This window comes from Sycon ciliatum, chromosome 1 (genome assembly GCF_964019385.1).
Source record: "Sycon ciliatum chromosome 1, ocSycCili1.1, whole genome shotgun sequence".
Lineage (NCBI taxonomy): Eukaryota > Metazoa > Porifera > Calcarea > Leucosolenida > Sycettidae > Sycon > Sycon ciliatum.
Genome location: NC_088643.1, coordinates 15,636,192 through 15,656,665, shown reverse-complemented (window position 1 = coordinate 15,656,665; position 20,474 = coordinate 15,636,192). Strand labels below are relative to the sequence as shown.

At 47.9% G+C, this 20,474-nt stretch overlaps 1 protein-coding gene across 9 annotated transcripts in view; it reads left to right on the top strand.

Annotated features, from left to right (window-relative positions):
- Nucleotides 1-20,474, top strand: part of LOC135814962 (protein twist-like) — a 112,597-nt gene that overhangs the window by 11,616 nt on the left and 80,507 nt on the right. Inside the window, exons 6-11 of one of the 9 annotated variants that reach the window (XM_065328212.1) lie at nt 1,077-1,176; nt 2,698-2,822; nt 9,410-9,480; nt 9,998-10,094; nt 14,904-14,961; nt 16,553-17,628. The exons of 7 other annotated variants lie outside the window; for them this stretch is intronic. In XM_065328212.1, the coding sequence (XP_065184284.1) occupies nt 1,077-1,176; nt 2,698-2,822; nt 9,410-9,480; nt 9,998-10,094; nt 14,904-14,961; nt 16,553-16,734 (633 nt within the window). In that variant the 3' untranslated portion in view covers nt 16,735-17,628. Of the gene's footprint in view, nt 1-1,076; nt 1,177-2,697; nt 2,823-8,725; nt 9,379-9,409; nt 9,481-9,997; nt 10,095-14,903; nt 14,962-16,552; nt 17,629-20,474 lie in introns of those variants that run through there. One more of the 9 variants, XM_065328205.1, reaches the window with a different exon arrangement.

The following is a 20,474-nucleotide window of genomic DNA, read 5'->3' as shown; positions in this document are numbered from 1 at the left end:
GGCGGAAGCCCGCTATGTCGGATGTGTGGAAAGGCGGGCGAGTTGGTTGCTTTATCCTGTGCCAAAGCTCGCTGGACGGGATTACTTGGAGTGTTAAAATCGGCTGGTCTCTTTGGTCCACTGGTTGCTTCCATTGTGTACATGGGATACCATGTGAAGACAAGTACTACAAGCAGCACTGAGCAGCACTGTGATCCAGTGATAGAGCATACCAAAACCTATAATGTTCCTGAGTGAACATCAAGTTAGTTCCTGCACTCCTTAGATCAACTTCACTCCATAAGTCCGAGACAACAACTAGAGTTTATTCCCGTAGCTATGCAGAAGAGCGCTAGCCAGGGTCCACACAGCTTTAATTTGGTGTTTGTTTGTTTGTGTGTGTGTTTGTGTGTTTGTGTCACGCCTGGCGCTATCCCGTATCTGTCCCGTACTGTACCATCAAACACAGCTGGCCACATACAGCTGGCCACAATATTCAAATAGGGCCATTAAACGCAAGATCATAACGTGAAGCAACTTGGAAGAATGAGTATGAATGCGAAGTGTATGGGGGAATGCATGTAGGGCGATAGTGCGGGTTCGAACCCCAGGTAATGCCTGAAAAAAATAGTCTAAAAACAAAAAGTAGAAACTTACATGAATTTATAACATCCCTATGCTTTTTTTGTCTTGGTCATCAAGGCAAAAAAGCATAGCGTAGGGCCCTGAGCTTCCACGCTCTCTCGTTCACATAGAACAAGGAAAGACAAATTCGTTGATCCCCGAGCTGCAGAGTTGTCTGATGATAGAACCAGGAAAGATAAAGATGCACAACCAAGATCCATAAAATTTACTATATGTACACAGTACGGGAATGCATAGGGATAACCGGTCCTGGAACGAATCGGGTACAACAACGGAACCACAACAAAACCGATGCATCGGAACAAGAGCTCCCTGCCCCGAGGATGATGTGTCTGAAGCTAGAGATACTTCACATGTCACGTCTCTCCGCAGGACCAGAATATCAAGGTTGTCTGGAAATCCACCACCTTTTTTTCTTTCTTTCTTCTTTTTCCCTGTTCCACTTTTGGTAGTCTGTACAGATATTGGGTGACGACATGCTACCGGGAATGGGTGCCACTGGCACTCTTTACTACGGCGGCACAGAACAGTCTTATCCGGGTGGCACAGGAAGTAAGGCAGTTTGATGTATGCTGCTGTTGTCCAGGGTTGTGGTGGGATATGATTTTGACACGGCGTAGCCGGCCGTAGGAATGCTGCTGGTATGCTGGTGTGCTCAAGCTGACTGTGTGGAAATTGTGAAATTATATTACGAAGTACAAGTACTGATGGTGCTTCTCTTGTGTTGAGGTGCTTCTCTTGTGGGTGGCAACATTGACAAGAATACTCTTCTTTGTTGATAGCACTTGAATCAGTCACTGCTGTCTTGGGAGTACAGCTGTCCACATCTAACTGTACGAGTTTCATCACCGGGACACTCAGACACGCGCTGCTGCAGAGTGCTTATAACGACTTGGTGCTGAATCCATGAGTAATTCTAGTTCTTTTCGAGCCTGTTTGGCTGTACTCCGCAAAAGCGGATAGTCCTTTAGGGGTTTTATGTCGGGCCCTAGACGACGGCTACAATGGCCAACCGGACAAGAAAGAAGTTGAGGCCAAAGAGAATGTTTTATTTTCTTGCACATACTTATTATGTAGTATGACATAGTAGACGGGAGTCAGGCCGCTACAATCCCATAATGACCAATATAATGCCGGAATTATCCCCTGTAGTAGACGGGAGTCAGGCCGCTACAATCCCATAATGACCAATATAATGCCAGAATTATCCCCTGTAGTAGACGGGAGTCAGGCCGCTACAATCCCATAATGACCAATATAATGCCGGAATTATCCCCTGTAGTAGACGGGAGTCAGGCCGCTACAATCCCATAATGACCAATATAATGCCCGAATTATCCCCTGTAGTAGACGGGAGTCAGGCCGCTACAATTCCATGATGACCAATATAATGCCGGAATTACAGTCGTCCCTGGACCCTAGTGCTTAGGCGTAGAGTATGGTAGCCACTATTTTTTCTGCTGCTGCTGCTGCTGCTGCTGCTACTTCTACAACTTTACCAGCTGGTGAAGACTTATGGAAGCGTTAGTCTGATTCTCTTTGCTATTCTCCAATACCGTATATTCTCTATTACAAGCGCAGTCTCTTGCAAAAGCCCAGTCTCTATCGATAAGCGCACTCCAAGAGGGCTTCGAAGATATACAAGCGCAGTCACCAATATAAGCGCAGGGCTTATAATGGAGAACCGTATGGATCATGTCCATGCATGTTTGACGTCACACAGTATCACATAAACACATGCTGTGGTAAAAGTCTGTGATCCCCGAGGTCTAAAGTGCAGACTCAGTGTACCAGGAAGCACAAAACTGCAGTCCTGGTACCTGCTGGGAAACTTTCTGATACTGATATAATGAAAAATGATAAGCAATGAACATGTACCAGGTGGTTAAAAACTTATAAGCCCAGACTCTAGTAGAATCCCAGTCTCCAATATAAGCCCAGGGTCCAGACTGGTTGAAAAGACATAAGCGCTGGGCTCATAGTGGAGATAATACAGTTATGTGTGTGTTGGTGTGTGTACGTGTGTGTGTGTGTACGTGTGTGTGTGTGTGTACGTGTGTGTGTGTTCTCTAGGGGGTGGAATGCATCCTAGCAGCATGCCACAACCCAGCATGACTGCATCGGCGACGAGCGGCACCTCCGTTACCATGCCGTTAATGGCCGCCAGCATGGCGGTTGGCGGTGGCGATGGCAGCGTGGTGAGCATTGCCATAGTTTGTTTGTTTGTTTGTATACTTTATTTGAATTCGCTAAACCAAACGAGCACACATGCTTAATGACAAGGCAGTGAATATGTTAATATTATGTTACAGGGAAGGAGAGTTGGGGAGAAAATAATGAGAAAGAAGAGAGAATGGTAGACATCTCAATGAAGAGCGAAGCGTTATCAAAACTACAAGTAGGCCAGCGAATGACAGTTCTGTGAACCGCCTAATAAGACACTCTTAAAACTAAGTACTAACCGCTAACGAGAGAACTTGCTACTAACATCGGGAGGGTTCAGCTCTGCCCTGCCAGTTACGGACTTACGGGGGTCGCCATGGCAAATAATTAGGGGTGAAAGTTGGCTCTGAGATCCCGAGTTCGAATACTCTAATTTTCTCCGATCGAATATTCGAGTATACGTGTATCCTTCATCTTCCAAAAATTGCACACCAAGAGACGACAGTGCTCTGACTGCATCCGGTAGGACGTTCCAAAGGGCTCTACCTTAGGAGGCAGGGCGAGATTGTCTGGTGCGGGTTCATGTACCTGGCAGACGGAGCCCAAGGGCAAGATCCAGGCGCGTCCTACGATATCTTGGAGGGATGGACTCACACTTGCGTGTATGCACCGCCAGACGAAGATCAGAACCTTCTGCCAATGTACTTCTCCAGTCCTGAACACCTGCATGCGTTCCAGGAGATCACTGGCATGGGAGCACCCTGGCCGGCCCTAAACTGCTCTTGCCCCACGGTTTTGTGCTACTTGGAGCCGATCGGTCTGGGCCTGAGTGAGTCCTGGGCTAAACGCAACTGACCCATACGGTAGATCCGGCATGATAGCTGCCTTGAAGAACACGGATAGCCAGTGTTAGTGACTTCCGTGTCCGCCACAGACTTCCAATTTTCTTATTAGCTTTCATGATGATCGCATCGACCTGGGGCTGCCATGACATGCGTACATCCAAGATGACGCCAAGGTAGCGGGCACTGGTGAAGCTTGGCACGGGCGTGTCATCGCACTTTACCACAATGTTGGGGCTCTGGGCATGGGATCCTGCAAAGACAAGGAGCTGACTCTTGGTGGCGTTGAGGATGAGACCACGGGAGGCTGGCCAGCGAGCTAGGCTAGAGAAGGATGCTGTGAGATCAGACGAAACGAGGTCAGTGCTGAGGCGGCTAGAAGTTAAGGCTATATCATCTGCAAACTGGATTGACATAGTCGGGGAGGCAACAGTCGGTACATCTCTAGTGTATATGCTGAAGAGCAGCGGCCCCAGGACCGAATGCTGCGGAACACCGCAGGTGCATGTAACAACCCTGCCGAGTCCGGTACCAGTGCGCACTTGCTGTTGGCGACTTGACAGGTATTGTTTGAACCAAGTCAGTGCTCCTCCAGTAACGCCAATGTCAAAAAGATCCTGGATAAGAATGCTGTGTTTGACTTTATCGAAGGCTTTCCACATATCTAGTAGGCAGGTTGCCACAACTAGACCGTCATCTCGCCCAGTGTTGACTCTGTCAGATAGCAGGGCAGGAGCATCTTCCGTAGAGTGCCCATGACGGAACGCAAATTGGGTCACTGGCAAGATGTTCATCCGTGCGACATGTTTCACCAACGATTTCTGCACGACCTTCTCAAGTATCTTGGACAGTATTGGTAGCAGTGATGCCGGTCAGATATTTTTGGGAACAAAGGGATCGCCAGCCTTGTGGAGCGGAGCAACGTGAGCTAATTTGAACTGCTGTGGAACTTCGCCGCTGGATAAGGATGCATTAAATAATGTGGTAAGAGATGAAGCTAATATATCAGCACAATACTTGAATAGGAGACCCGGGATTCCATCACTTCCAGTAGCTTTGGCCGGGTTGACTTTCTGCAGCAAGCGCTCCACAGCACCCACTGTGACGGGTGGAAAGGACACTAAGGAATGCTCTGCAGGGGGTCCCGCAGGCAGGAATAGTTCGGATGGCCGCGTTATGTCCATGATGGCAGTCTCGAAAACAGATGTAAGGGCGCGTTCAGACTACCGATAAAAGTGACGGAATAAGTTTCCAAGGTGATTTGATCATGTGACGTTACTGGCACGCTACCGGCGGAAAAGTCTTACTGCCGCGGCTGCTGCGGCAGTAAACCTTTTCCGGCAGTAAAAAGAGTGCTCAGGCTGGGAAGAAGGGAATATCCTTTCTCAGTGCCGCGGTGAGAGGTGCAAAACTTACGTACCGGTAACGAGAGTTGATCGGTAGTGTGAATGTCCTTCACGGTTTATCGGCACTCACGGTTTGACGGGATTCACGGTAGTCTAATCGCCTCCACACCACACGATGGCTCCTGATGTGTCCTCTTTCGACCGGTAACGAAGTTTATGACGGACCATAGATGACGGGGGTTTCCCGTGTTCTCCGCGCACTTGTTTCAAGAACTCATTCCGTTTACGCCTGTAGACATTTGATGCAGCGGACCGGGTCTGTTTGAATGCTGAGTTGGTCTGCTGGCAAGTTTTGTCCGATAGCCAACGCTTGTGCAGCCTGTTCTTCCGCATAGTGAGCTGATACAGCTCTCTGTCCGACCACGGTGGTTCGCTTGGGGGTTTCCGGCTTTGCTTTCAAGTGAATGGAGCATGGCGATCCAGAACAGTTATTAACTTTGAGTACCAGTCTTGCCACATTTCATCCACGTTAGCCTGAGCAGGAAAAGCTTAAACGTTTGCAGCAGTAAGGGCATTTTGGAAGGCGTTTATATTGATGTTGCGGAGTTTCGGGTGGATATAGCCGGCTTACTGGTCGACTGCTTGGGCAGGGAAATGTCCAGCTTGGCAAGAACTGCTAGGTGGTCACTGATCGTGCACTGAATGACATGGCACATTGCTGATGTTTCGGGACGGGCTAGGATTAGGTCGATTACGGTACCTTGGGGGCAGTCGGGCGTCACGCGCGTAGCACTGTCCACGTGGTTTGCCAGACTGTATGCACCTGCCAAGTCAAATAGATGGCGAGTTTGATAGTGTGTCCTGCTGGTCTCAAGACCAGGCGGTCTGGCATTCGTGCTGAAATCGCCGAGGAGAGTTATGGATGGGGCTATGCGTGAGGCGCCGTCAAGCGCTCTCTCTAATCGGGTCCAAAAGCTGATGGGCTCAGTTGGTGAGCGGTTCACGCAAGCAAATACATGGTGGGCTGTCCCAGAATTCGTTGTCTGCAACCAAAGAGCTTCCAGGCCATCCTGCGCAAGGTCCAGCCAAGGTTGGAGAGCAAGCGATGAGCGATAGTAGAATGCCACGCCGCCTCCTGGGCGCTCATGGTCAAGTCTCACGAGGGAGTAATCTGGAATGACTAGTCCTCCATTACTGACAGTCTCATCCAGCCATGTCTCCGCAAGGCCAATCACGTCAATCTGGGAGCTATCTAAGAGTGCCTTAACTTATGTGTCTTGTGTCGCAGACTGCAAACATTTAGGAATGCAATTGTCAAGGGGGTGGACCTATTTTGTGGGGTACTGTGCCTGGTGAAAATGGTGATGCATAGGAGAACTTACGTAACACAATGCAAAGCAATCAAAACGAAGATAAGGAAGAATCAATCTATGTGCTACGGCGCCAGATCCTGGGCTGTTAGCGGATTCTGATGGGCTTCTTGGCTTTCCTTTGCTTCCTGGTACGAACATCTGTGAGGCACCTCCGACAGAACATCACCGTCCGACAAGGTACACACACACACACACACACACACACACACACACACACACCCGCACACATGCACCCGCACACATACACACGCATAAGTATGCACACGCTTACACACGCCCACTACTTCTACTACCACTTCTTTTCATTACAATCAGTAGAAAGTAAGAACAACAATGGAATAACAAGACAACGCAGGTGATTCCTCACAGCGGAACAGTGCAGATCAGCATTCCTTTCCGCAACCAGACTGGCTAGGGGTTTCAGGAATACTGAACATTTGTGTGTGTATGTGTGTTTTGTGTGTGCGTGCGTGCATGTTTGCGTGTGTGCATGCGTGTGTGCGTGCATGCGCGCGTGTATATGTGTGTGTGTGTGTGTGTGTGTGTGGTCACACACGTCTTTCTTCTCTTTCTCAGACTCCTCCTGCCTTTTCTTTCATTCTGCTGGGTGATTACCAACAGCCAGTGCATGCCGGAGCATGTGGTGTGATGTGTGTGCGGGGAAAAAATGAAAAAGAAAAAAAAGTAGGGATTCACTGGCCAGAAAAAGCCACTTCATAGCTGTGTGGTGTAGACCAGGCTGAATAGAGGGGGTCAATTCTTCAGCCTTGCAAGCTGTTAAATGCTGCGATCCCAGCACAAGTTGCTATGGCTTCTGCTGTAGCATCGCTATCATTGCCTTTGGCGAACGGCGTCAAATGGTCAATGGTGTGTGTGTGTGTGTGTGTGTGTGTGCGTGCGTGTGTGTGTGTGTGTGTGTGTGTGTGTGTGTGTGTGTGTGTGTTTCAACCTGTCAGAAGGCTACCTTCTTACCGAAGCATTTGGAAGTGGGACTAGTTTTGGGTCCACAATCCAGTGTGCCGCTACTATAATTATAGCTTTTATGGCTGAGGTTGTTGGTATGTCTGTTGGCTCTGGGTTCCCAGTATTCAACAGCCGAGGCTGGTTGGTAAAGTAACTCCAAGTTCACTTCAACGTACCAGTGCATCTAGTATCTGCTTCTATCAAAGCAGCGTGCTGTCGATTACTGGCTACCCCAGCAGGTGTAGGGTGTGCATAGGTAACTGTCTTGGCCGTTTTATGCAATGTGCTCCGTGTGTTGTAGACCAGGTGTGCATTGGTGGTCGATTCACATGGCTTCGCAGGTTGTGTGGATTGGACAGTTATCTGGCGCTACAGTTCATTCATCGGAAACTGTCCCGCTGGCTTTTGAAAGTCCGATTTGGGCCGAATTGAGGATCAAAAACCAACTTTTTAAAATCTCAAAAATCTGGGTTTTGGATCTGCTTCTCCATACATTTTGCCATGGCATACCTGTCCCACTTTTGTAAAACCTGGCCGAATTTCTATTTCCCTGTTCTTGGACTTTTCTGGCCTCAAATGTGGTCAGGAGTAATTGCACGGGTCACACAATACAGGATATACTGTTATTGTCACGATATCTACAACTATGTGTAGGAGACACCAAAAAGTTAGGGTGCCAGTTTCCAATGAATGGACTGCAGTCTTGATCTGTCTCATTCAGGTCTTGTCCGCTATCGTTGCTATAAGAGAAAATCTATGGGTGCACATCCAGTGCATTAGCAGATTTGCGTGCTTCTCTTGCGACGGGCGTATATGGTACACGGTGTGTGTGTGTGTGCCAGCTAGTTCGGTGGGTGGGTACACTTATGCCTGATTGTGTTGGGTCTGTTGCCAACGGGCTCGGCTGCTTGAAGGTGTAATGTTGTACATGCCACCTTGGTTGGTTCCAGGGTTCCTATACTTTCTATTTTAAGTATACATACCTGTTAACCATGGACTGCTTCTGGCTAGATTTACTCTTGTGTAATCAATGGTGCTAGTGAAGCTTATCTCAGATCCACTCTGCTTTAGCCACCCACACTAGTAGCAAGAATTACCTTCACTGGGGGCAGCGGCAACTGCAGTTGGATCCCAGAACGGATACCCTGATGTCATCACTCCTTTTTCTGCACCTTGTCCTCACCCTCTTACTGAGGTGTGGTGAGCCCATAAGTGGGATCATTTTCAAGTCCACCCAGAGTTTTGGGGATTTCAGGGGTGTCGGTCGTTGGGCGGTTCAATAGTCAGTTGAGTCATCTTTCCAAGATTCGTTTGAGTCTCTCTCCCCTCTCCCAGGGAGACCCACGTGACCAGTTTTGGCAGTAAGCAACAAGTACAAGTATATAAGTGTGTGTATATGTGTGTGTGTGTGTAGTGGTACGACCTCGCAGCTGAACGTGGCGAGTGGATCCAGTCCATCTCGGATGCTATTGTTGCACGGCGCTTACGCCTTGAAACGACAGCCAAGTCAGTGTGTTGTGCGATCTGTGAGCGACTCTTCGCCAGTGAAAGCGGACTTCGGCGGCACAAATGCAGGGAAGAGCGACTGAAGCCGATCCATGAACAGGCCGGTGCTGTGTTGTGCGAAACGTGCCATCGTTGGTTTGCTAGCCGAGGTGGATTTGCTGTGACCAGCTGCTCTCCCAGTCTTGGTGACGCTCCAGTTCCAGAGATTGTTGCACCTCGCCCACCTGATTGCAGCCAATGTCATTACAACTGCCACACCTGTGGCCGCTGTTTCCGGAGCAAAGCTGGGCACCGCCGGCACAACTGCAACTGCAACCGCAGAACATGCAGCTCTGGCTCCGAGCGCCGCACCATCCCATGCCCGACCTGCTCTCGGAAGTCCACACGTCTCCAGTACCTGGCTCAACACAAATGCAAGAAGTAACTCTGCCCTCCTTGCCTCTTTGAGGCACTGCATCACCTTTAGGTGGCAGTTTCAAGGTTTCAAGGTGTGTGTGTGTGTGTGTGTGTGTGTGTGTGTGTGTGTGTGTGTGTGTGTGTGTGTGTGTGTGTGTGTGTGTGTGTACATGCTTGGGCATCATGCATGTTTCAGAGAAGACTTTCTTCTTACAAGAAGTCGAACGAATGGAAGCAGAGGCGGAAATTTCTCACTGACCGAGAACGGTATGCCTAGCCAATTACCTTTAAAAATACGACTTACAACAGCACAATACATTCTGTGTTTAAAGTTACCAGTATCACTATCGATTACTTCTGATTTCTTCACATGTGGTCGAAAACGACACGTCGAAGTGGCGTGGCAGAAGTTATCAGCTGCCGATGGTTGTCGAGGACATGCTGCAGTTGGGCAGAGCAGTAGTCACCCATACATTTGTTGCAATGTTGTACGGTTGAAATGAAGTGCAAAGCTCCTGGTTTTGTGTCGAAATCGATGCCGGTGACAACTCACTGAATTGAAGAAGAGTATCCTGCTGCATGTGTCAGTGTGTGGTGTCCGAAGGTTGATTATGATGGTGTGATTAATCATGGCAAGTGCCCCGCTTTGTGCAGTGCCCGGGTTCTTTTCCGCAACAACTCTTAAATATCTCTGTTCTGTTGCCGACGGGGTGAACGGTGGTCCGGATACTACCATTGTGTGGTCTAATTCTCACTGTGCCCATCTATGCTGATGTTGATTCAGACAACGTGTACAAGGCATCAATCTGGCATACAAGGAGCTAGGTAGAAGTTTACCTAACCACCTAACTGGCAAGAATGTGGAAACGGAGAAAACGAAGGTAATCAACATGGCGTATGTTGGACGACTATGTCCTGACCAATGTGTTAAAGAGAGCTGAGAAGTGTTTCTCCCCAATTGAATAAAAATATTTCTGTACCAATCTGGAGATTGTCTTTCAGTGGGAGTGTAGTCTCCTAGCATTCCAATTCAGCTGTGTGTGTGTGTGTGTGTGTGTGTGCGCCATTGCTAGATGATCGGAATCGGTGCCATAACGACTGGTTTTGTAGTGGCCAGAGCCGCGACTGCTCTCACTATACGACGTTTCAGGCTGCGTTAACACGACAGCGCTGGGGGTGAAAACGCAACAAAATCCTTTCGGATGCGTGGGTCATTTACACGGTACGCGGAGCAAAAACGTAAAAGTTGTACACCAAAACGGAAGAAAACCAAAACGCTGGCCAAGGTGGAAGAATTTGAAAACGGGAATGTTCTGCCGGATTAAGTTGGGTGTGTGAACAGTCGAAACGGTGTGCCGGGGAAGACACTTTGACAGTGTTCTCAAGTTTATGGAACCGCAATGCCCAGGAGGATATTCCGCAGCGACAGGAGGCTGACCATCTTTCTGAGGCACCGACTTTTCGTGAAGTCAGCCGTGCTATATCCCGGCTACAGAACGGCAAGTCAGCCGGAGCCTCTGGCATCCTCCCTGAGATGTTGAACACTGGTAGTCCTGACCTCACCGCCAGGCTTGTGAAGCTGTTTGGCGATGTGTGGCGTGCTGGGGTGGTCCCGCAGGAGTGGTTGGTCTCCGTCCTAAAGAAAGGGGATTTATCTCGCTGTGATCATTGGCGGGGTATCTCACTGCTGGATGTTGTGGGCAAGGTTCTGGCAGGCGTCATCCAGACTCGTCTTCAGTCCTCCGTCCGTGGCTGCGGATTTTTTCCCAGAATCTCAGTGTGGCTTCAGGCGTGGCCGATCTGGCGCAGATATGGTTTTCAGCATTCGGCAGTTCCTCAAGAAGACCATTGAGCACGACTGCAAAGGCTTCTTTGTATTTATAGATCTCAGGAAAGCCTATGATTCCGTGCCCCGGGATTGCCTATCCAGAGCGGGTATCCCTGCTCCCATGCTTGCCTTTATCCATTCCTTTCACACTGACATATCGGCGGTGGTTCGGGTAGATAACACGTCAACTGACCCTATCCGCATAACGAATGGTCTCCGCCAGGGGTCCACCATAGCACCTGTGCTGTTTAACATTTTCATGTGGACGGTGGTGACTGTGTGGCAGCGACGAGTCCGAGATGTACCCCGGCGTTGGTTTTTAGTTCCGGCATTATGATGGTGACAGTAACCTTTACCGCAAGCCTACCCCGGACGGATCCGGTCGCCACTGCACTTACGTTGTTTGATACGACCGTAGCTGAGTCTGGCCTGACAGTAAGCACTACTGTACTACCAAGACACAGTTTTTGGTTGTGGGCAGGCATGTTTCGCCTGGGGACTGCACTCCAATCGAGCTAGCTGGCATGGCCATCGAGTGTGTTTCGGAGTTCCGGTATCTTGGGTCTCTCATTCATCGCAATGGCCGGTCGCTACAGGACATCCCTGCTGGGATTATGCATGCCTCTCGTGCTTGTGGTGCCATAAGTGGAGTACAAACAACAGTCACCTGCAAAGTTTACAGCCGATCGTTCACTGCTCGTGGGCACGGGTATATGCAGTTGGATCCTAGGACGGATAACGTCTCTCTTGTCCCTACCCACGCCCATAAGTGGGACCATTTCCAAGTCACACCAGAGTCTTGCAATCTTGGGATTTCAGAGGGTTTGGAGCGGCTCGACAGCCAGCTAAGTCATCTCTCCAAGATTCCTTTTGAATCTCGCTCACAGATGAGGGGCTTCGCCACAGGCTCCATGCGGGACTGGACAATAGCGTCGACAGCGTCACGGCAGGTGACCCGCCATCCCTGTCGATCTGAGACGATGTCACCAAGCTGCTCCAAAGGAACGCCAACAGCCAACAAGTCACACTTTGCGGAGTCCTTCCAGCCCTTACGGGGTCCATGTTAGGCACCGGCGGATTATGCCGGCATAATTATTGGCATTATTTGGTTGTTGAAAATTTGGAGCATAATTTGACATCCTTTCGGAGGTAGAAGCATAACTACATGATTGTACCACAGTTCTAGTATGTAGGCTACACCATTGTGTACAATGCACCTGATCAATGCTGGAGGTCTGCATGGTAAAGGGTTCGGAGGTCATGCAGATAGTGTTTTCAATGAAAGGCAGGGTAGAAATCACGGCAATACATTATTGTGTGCTCGAACTCGTCTTCTTCGAATTCTTTCTCACACTGATACAGCACATGTAGCAGAAGATGCGAGTGAATCAGCCTTTGTCAGGTATCCCGGGGCGCACGAGATATTGACGGGTAGTCCGCCAAACCCTGCGTACATTGTACATTATGCATGTTACGCAGTCATGACCTCTGGATTTTAGCAGCCATGACTGTGCAGGCTATGGATATTGCACTAATAATTAAACAAAATTGAGGTATATTTGATGTTCGGTCATGATGGAAGGAGGGGTGGAGCTACAGGAGAGATGAGCTGATTATTCGCAGGGTGAGAGTAACATGGGTTGGGCGAGTATCGATGACAAAGACAGGTGAACATAATAATTTTCAAAGGTAACTCAGACTAATTTGGCAAAGAAAAATATTTTTACGAAAAAAGTCAACTAATGAATAGAAGAAGTAATGTGTTCTCTTTTCCATGTTGATCTCTAGCATGCATGGACACCTTGGTATGGGATACTCATGTAACATTTTGTTGCACTTATGGCCATTTGCAAGTACAATGTACGAAAAAGGCACAATTTCCCGAAACTTTGAGGCTCGTTCATAACATATGCAGGAGGCACAATGCGCAAAATCAGGGAAAGATGCACAATTTCCTCACCAATGCCTGCTCCAACAACGCCGTATGCTGACGATACTACTCTGCATAACCGAAATGACGATGAGGCGAAGGCTCTTGTTGCTGAGTGTGAACCTATATTTAACGAAGACAACATCAAGCTCAATACACAGGAAACTGAATATGTTGATGTTACGAGAAACAGCAACGAATGGAGATCAATCAAACTCCTGGGTTCTCTATTGGGCTTTGCAGAAGACAGTTGTCTAAAGTCCCTAGGCTGCTTACAGTGCTCAATGTCCACTGGACAGAGCATGTAATACAAATATTACACAGCAATGAATCAAACAAGTCTCATTCCGCTGTTACTCCGAGTTTCGTGTCAGAACACTTCATCAGACAGCATATGACCTGCAGAAGACGTGGATATGAGAATCTCAAAAGCAAACAGGGCGTTTGGTTCGATTTCTTGGAGACGGCATTCCTTTAAATCCCGACTGTGTATGCTTAACTGCCTCATAATGCCGATCCTTCTATACAATTGCGGATTTGGACTCTGTCCAAATTGCTGAACGACAAACTGGACAAATGGCAACGGAGGAAGCTACGCGTACTGCTGCAACGTATCACCAATAACAACTTATACACAGAAACAAAACAATCTCCAGTTAGTGCCACATGCCGGCGATGCAGACTGCTGTGGTTTGGCCATGTGGTGCGAGAGGGTCCAGAATCCGCCTCGTTCCAAGCACAGGAGCTATCAATCAACACAAACCACATAAAAAACCCGTGGCCGTCCACCATTGCGGTGGATAGATACGATTCGGCACGACCTGAAGGCAGCGGATCTCTCCGTGGAGAGCGCTCTCCAAGCTGCAGGAGATAGACTAACTTGGCTTGACACTGTTGACAGATGCGTCGACTCTGCTCCTGTCTAACAGGTTCAGGGAAGATACGAGCTGTGTTTATTATTATTATTATTATATGGAGGCTCGATAAGTACAACAAAGTGAATATGTATCCCCGCGTGCCAAAGCATAATATGAGGATTTTGAGAGCATAATGCGAGAATCCAGGAAAGCATAATTCCATGATTTTGCGAGCATAATCCGCCGGAGCCTAGTCCATGCGGTGGACGTTTGGACGGTAACGCGCCGTACAGCAGCTGACGAGGGATTCGATCTTGCATGCGGGACACGTGGCCAAGACATCGAAGTCGGCGGACTCTCACTTTTTCCGCGATCTCCTCCATATCGCCCCACATCTTGTCAACCGGGAGAGAGGAGTTGTGCTCCTCTATCTGCCGACCACGATTGACCATCAGGATGAAACGCACGCACTGCAGATGAAAAGACTCCAAGCGACGAACATCACGCTGCCTAACGGCCCAACTCTCAGAGCCATAATGAAGGACGGCCAGGACAGTCACTCCATATACAGCGCGCTTAATCGCTAAAGTCATCACTGCCGAAAACCTACTCCCGCAGCGTACAGAACGCATCCGATGCTGCAGCGACTCGCTGAGACACATCAAATGAGCTCCAGGCATCTGGCCTAACATGGCAACCGAGATAGGGAAAGGCCTCAACGTGGTCAACAACACCATCCAAAGAGGACACACACACACACACACACACACACACACGTGCACACACATTACCAGTTTTGGCAGTGAGCAAGTGCAAGTGTGCGTGAGCGTGTGTGCGTGCACGTGCATGCCCAATGAGAGTATGCAAGTGTACGGCAAATAAGATAAAGCCTTCGAGGGCACATTAACTTCAACGTTGCTACATTGTACTTATGGCGCGAGGTATATCCAGGCTAATGCTGCATTCAGAATATACAGTGGTACCCGCTGAACACATGGGCTAGAATTGTTACTTTTACTGCTCTTCTTGCTGCTGCTGCTGCTGCTGCTGCTGCTGTTGCTCCTGTTACGTACAGATCAACATACTTCAGGAAGCGACTCAGGTTATCAAGGACCTCGAAGACTTAGTTCTAAGTTAGTACACTTAACCCTTTCACGTCCATGCTTCAATTTTGAAAACCCTTTCACGTCGATGCTTCAATTTTGAAAACCCTTTCACGTCCATGCTTCAATTTTGAAAACCCTTTCACGTCCATGCTTCAATTTTGACCTATTGACTGCGAGCATGTGGGTGCAGTCAAACTTTCTGAACTCGGCCAAATCATATCCAAATGCAAACAGTTGAAATGTCGGGGTGGTGGCAATATCGCAACTATCGCCTTGAACAGGTAAGTCCCTCCAATGAAATTATTTGAGAGAATGGCGATCGATCAAAATTTTTGCATTTTCTGAGATCTGTGCTGCGAGTTGACAGAGCATATAAATTTGATTTAAGGTGGCTGGGGCGGTACAACTTTTTAGGCGTCATTTTCATCACATTTTGACTGCATTTTTGAGTTTATCGGCAAGGTGGAGATGAAATTTGAAAATGTTTTATGAGAGGTCCGTGAAAAAATAACACGAACCTTTCATAAAACGTTTTCAAATTTTGTCCAAAAGTAAAAATAAAACTATAGGAAGCTAGAGAAGGCTCTTCTCCAGAGATTCACCAGAAAACATTTTCAAATTTCATCTCTGCCTTGCGGATAAACTCAAAAATGAAGTCAAAATTTTCCCAAAAAAGTTGTATCGCCCCAGCCACCTTAACTTCAGGGCAGGCAGCATGTGCCAAGTCAGGCACGAAAAGATTTGATCAGTTCCAAGCTAGGTACAGTGAAATGGCTGAAGAAGACCCATTTCGTCTCGGACCTGGAACTGGACTCGCGTTTGGATCGCCGGGTGGTGGCGAACAATGAGTAGTTCTTGGGCTCATTGTAGTCCTCTCACCAAGAGCTTCCTAACGAGTCCAAGATCTTCAAATTGGTGAAACAGAACCAAATGTATGCTGAATAGTGATTTCGTATCTTCATGACTGCCACAAATTATTAATTTTATAAGTAGGAAGCAAAAAGGTTATGGACTCTAAGGGTTAATTAGCATTACTGCCAAATACGCCCTGTACAATAATACATTGCTGGGTCGGCCAAGCTTCAAGAGAATTTCTCAACACACTCTGAGTCTCTACAAACAATACTCTTTAGTCTTTACCATGGTAGTTGGTTGGAGACTGCAGAAAGAGATCCCGATGGCATACACAATCCGGGTGATCCTTGCGGTGTGGACAAAAGGTGTCATGGGTATGGGTATGGGTATGGGTATGGGTATGGGTGTGGATCAGATTGCAAGCGTTGCCGCCGTACTTCTCGGCTTGTTACATACCGGGTGTGCTAGCTCCACTTTCTCTTGTTTCCCTTCTGTCTGTCTGTGATTCTCATCGCATTGTTCTCTCTCTCTCTCTCTTTTGTTCACTGTCTGTCTGTGGCTCTCATCCCATTATTCTCTTTCTTTCTCACACTGTATTTCTCTTTTTTTCTCTTTCTCTCTCTCGGTGTTTCTCTCTCTCTCTCTTTCTTTCTCTCTGGTTCTCTCTCTCTCTCTCTTTCTTTCTCTCTCGTTCTCGCTCTCTCTCTCTCTCTCTCTCTATCTATCTATCTCTCTTCCTCTCTCTCTCTCTCTCTCTCTCCAGGCAAAAACATGGACCCGAGGGCTGAGTTTTTGAAGCGGTGCAAAGAAGAGAAGGCCAAGAACCAGGGAATTAGCACTGCCTCTGGCAGGGCAGATCAGGGAATTAGCTCTGCCTCTGGTGGTAATAATCATTTCGAGGACGACCACGATGACGACAGTTCTGACGGTATACTAGAAGTGTGAAGTATAAATATTCAAATAGAAATGACATTGAGGTAGAATGTACGTGGGATGACAGTGTGCCTGCTGCCGTATCGTGAATCGGTCTCACCGACAGGCTGCTGTGCCTCAGACTGAGTTAGAATATCTGGGCTCCTGGCTGCAGATGTGCGGGCATGATGTGAATGTCGACGCTATGAACACATACAAGCTCTCATCTCGTTGAGCTGTGGACTATCATGCCGTCTCGGCGATTTTCAAAATCGTGCGCAGCAATACTGGGAGAATGCTGTTCAAAGGCCTGCAGATTTAATCAAGACTTACCACCATCGAGTTTGTCACATTCTCTCACTTAGGCACCTTCAGAGTTTGATGTGAGAAATTTGGACCTTTAAAACTCTGGAATTTCAGACTTGATGATTGTGATGTGTTTTTCCCATTGTTTTGTCCAGTGTTTGTCCAGTGTTTAATCCAGTGTTTCGTCCATTGTTTAATCCAGTGTTTAATCCAGTGTTTCGTCCAGTGTTTTGTCCAGTGTTTAGTCTCATGTGTTTTGGTCGAGTGCGTGTGTCCTTCAGCAATGCTTGTTCTCCAAGCTGGTATATTCCTATTGCTGCTCCTGCTTCTGCTTATCTCAAGAAATGTGTCATTTAAATAACAATAGAAATCCGTTGCAATTGTTACTATGCGATTCGTTTGTACGTTTGCACAAACACTTATGGTATAGTGTATTCCGGGTGGTACAGTGGACTTAACCAGCATGAAACGCCAGAACACGGTAAACCTCAACATCCTGCAAACTTTCAAAGAAAATGTGCACCACTGTCTTCGCCGTAGCCATTGGCTTTGGTTCACTGATTCCCTCGAGGAGCAATTATCAGGATGCATACTCCCCTTTTAAACACATTTTGTGCTTCTGTCCTTCACATCTGATCATCAGTACAACTTATGAACTCTCAATGTGGGCAGCTAAAGCTAGCGCAAGGGTTGGCTGACTTCTGTGGTCAGTCTCTGGTGGGAGGACATGACCCATCTCAGAGATGCAGTAGTAGTCTAGATGAAATATCTCCTCAAGATTGCTTTCCAGCATGAAACTAGTGAGTAGAGACGTTTAAAAATCACTTTTTCTTCTAACGGATGTTCGTTTGTACTAAGCTCTGTATGCCGTGTATTGATAGGCACTGTGACCCGTATGGCCGTAGTCAAGATTCTTCTGTAGTCTAGAATAAGATGAACATATTCATGAGAGGTGTTAAGGGAGAAGGACACAGAGGTGTAGGGGATGGGGAGGAGGAATGGGGAGGGTGGGGAGTCAAAAACCATGTACATATACGTCGGCACACAACTCTGCTCGCAAAAGGTGACTTTAATGCGAGGTGCTCCGAGTGGTATGGCAGTCTCACGGATCCACCGGGTCAACACATTCTTTGTGTCACTAACATGCTTTCTCTCTCCCAGCTGGTCAATTCCCCGACCCATGAAACACACGGGGGACTTGGAGCTGCCCTAGATCTCGTGTTTACCGACAGTGAGGACATACTTACTGACCTGCATACAACAAGCCGTCTGGGTCAGTCCGATCACTCCGTTGTTATGGGAACCATCGCCCTAGACCTATTCCTGCGGCCGCTACCCCACCCAGGTAGGCCGCCACACTCTCCTACACAGTCCGACCGTGGACCCGCTTCCTCCACATATAGATACAACCTGCGGAACGTCACAGCAGATACCTGGTCCGCTGCGAACGGCTCCCTGTCTGCCGTGCCCTGGCGTCAAGCTCTGTCCGCGGATAATATCAACGATGCTGTCTCCACTCTTTCTGCCGCCATAGAGAGTGTTCTGGACTCACACCACATCACAAAACACCAACCAACTAGTACATCAGTAATCCGGAGTACATGCCCGTGGATGACAACCGAGTTGAAAGTAGCCATCAAGAAGAGGAATGATCTGTACAGTGTATATCGGAAGTATCCAACACCGGATAATTTCGCAGTATATAAACGCCACCGTAATTGCGTACGGCATCTTTCTCGCTCCAACCACCGGCAATACATTGACTCCCTCCGTGCAACTATCTCTCCCCACAATCAGTGTCTTCCTTCCCTTCCCCAGCTCGTTCGTCGGCTTCGGAGCCCCAACAGCACTCGTGTCCTGCCCTCGACTGCCACGGACTCTGCAGGCAGACCTAGCAATTCGTCAATGTCTATTGCCAACTCCCTGAACAACCAATTTGTAAGCGCTGGAACGGAAATCCCAGCAACTACCCCTATCCCCGTCCTCTCGTCTCTTTCTCCTCCATCTTCTATACTTAGTTCCGTACGGATATCTTCACTAACTGTATTTTTAAATATATTGGCAAGCTGCGTTTGCACAAATCCCCTGGAGCAGACGGCATCACTAACAGGCTACTCAAGCAACTAGGTCCATCCCTAGCATATCCCCTGTCCCCGGTCTTTAACACATCTCTAGCCCTCGGGAGCTTCCCCGACCAATGGAAGTCAGCCATAGTCATTCCAATCTACAAGAACAAGGGGGACAAGAACAGGACAACAAACTATATGTTGGACTCAGTAGAGCGTCCAGCCCCTATATGATGTCCAACCCCTATATAGAGTCCATTGGTCCAAAATCCACTGTACAGAGTCCAAACTTGGAATCAACTGAGAGCTCAAAGTTTAGATGAACATCACTCCCTGTATAGAGTCCAGCCAATTGGCTTCACCCCTATATAGTGTCCATTGGTCCAAAATCAACTGTACGGAGTCCAAACTATGAAATCAACTATAAAGAGTCTTTATGTGGACAACACTTCCTGTATAAAGTCCAGCCAATTAGGCATCCCCTATCCAGAGTTCGAAATTAGACATAGGATCTGCTGTAAGCAGTGAATATTAACCAGAAAACGGCCTCTCCCTTTTTAATCCTTTACATCATTCACTTCTCAAGATAAAATAAGTAGAGGCGCCACTGCAGCCACTTCATTACATGAAAACCCTACAAACACCATCCTCAAATCAAGTGGTCTCTTCGCAGACGCTGCAAATTACAATATCTCAATCATGTAGTGTTGCTAAATTATTGTGCACGCACACACACACATGCACACACCCACACAACGCCAAGAAAATACCTAGAAAAAAACCAAGAATCGAAAGATAATAATGGAGAGCTAAGGATTAATTATTTGTTTTCAAATCATTGTGCGTGCGCACACACACACACACCAACTTATACAACGCCAAGAAAACACCAAGAAAAGAGTAGAGACACAATACACACGCAACTCCAACAGCCATGCAAACGTCCACCCATTTACACGTAAAGTCAAGAGGGATAACAAATAATTATACGAAACGAATGCATACGTGGGCGGATGCACGCACGTTTACATACATGTACATGTAGTAGTGTAAGAGAGTAACATAGTGCAGTAGTCAGCACAATACTAGCACATGCTGAGAGTGCAATAGCAAGCTTCACCATTGCTCATGGCCATGCAAATGTTCAGCAGCACTCAGTTCCGCAAGCTTCTGAAGATCAGCACACCTGCAACAAATAGATAGCACAAGGATACGCTTATTACCGTAATGATGCATGGGAGCACACAACTACCAAGTTCTCAACGAATGTGATGCTCAATGAAAATCCATCCACTCAAAGACCTGTGAACAGGTGACGGTGGGGACAATAATCTATTAGTAATACGAGGAATAAGATCGTTTGTGCACACTCAAGCCGCACAGACACACCACCATACATGT